This window comes from Eimeria tenella, genomic scaffold (genome assembly GCF_000499545.2).
Source record: "Eimeria tenella Houghton genomic scaffold, Eth_scaff2190, whole genome shotgun sequence".
Lineage (NCBI taxonomy): Eukaryota > Apicomplexa > Conoidasida > Eucoccidiorida > Eimeriidae > Eimeria > Eimeria tenella.
Window position 1 is genome coordinate 3,347 of NW_013542043.1, and position 441 is coordinate 3,787.

The following is a 441-nucleotide window of genomic DNA, read 5'->3' on the forward strand; positions in this document are numbered from 1 at the left end:
GTAACTCGAACTCCTTGTACTGCGCCTCGTCGGGCTCCCAGTCGTCTCCTGAGGCAGCAGCAGCAGCAACAGCAGCAGCAGCAGCGAACGCCGACAAAAAAATTATAAAAGAAGCAGCAGCAGCTACAGAGCAGCAGCACAAAGAAACGACAGCAGCAACACGGAGAGATAAAAGTCATCCTCTACCAGCTGCTACGAGGCCCAGCTGCCACAGCGAATGCCGCTGCTGCTGCTGCTGCTGTCGCTGTTGCTGCTGCTGCTGCAGCTTACCGACGGGAATGTCGAAGTCAAATGTCTCGGCATTGTGCGCGTCTGCTGCTGCATCCATTTTGCTGTCAGCAGCCCACAAGTGCTCTGAGTGGGCCTCTGTACCCCCCAGGGGGGCCCCCCAAGAGGCCCCCAGCCCCCGGGGGCCCCCGGGGCCCCCCGGGGGCCCCGGGG

The 441-nt window shown here is 61.9% G+C and overlaps 1 protein-coding gene across 1 annotated transcript in view; it reads right to left on the bottom strand.

Moving 5' to 3' along the window:
* The window catches only part of ETH_00040320 (uncharacterized protein), a gene marked incomplete at both ends in the record, with an annotated part of 3,095 nt that extends 2,767 nt beyond the window's left edge, over positions 1–328 (bottom strand). The window contains 2 exons of the mRNA XM_013374613.1: positions 1–48; positions 213–328. Of these exons, the coding sequence (XP_013230067.1) occupies positions 1–48; positions 213–328 (164 nt within the window). The remainder of the gene's footprint in view (positions 49–212) is intronic.
* Between the last annotated feature and the right edge of the window lie 113 nt (positions 329–441).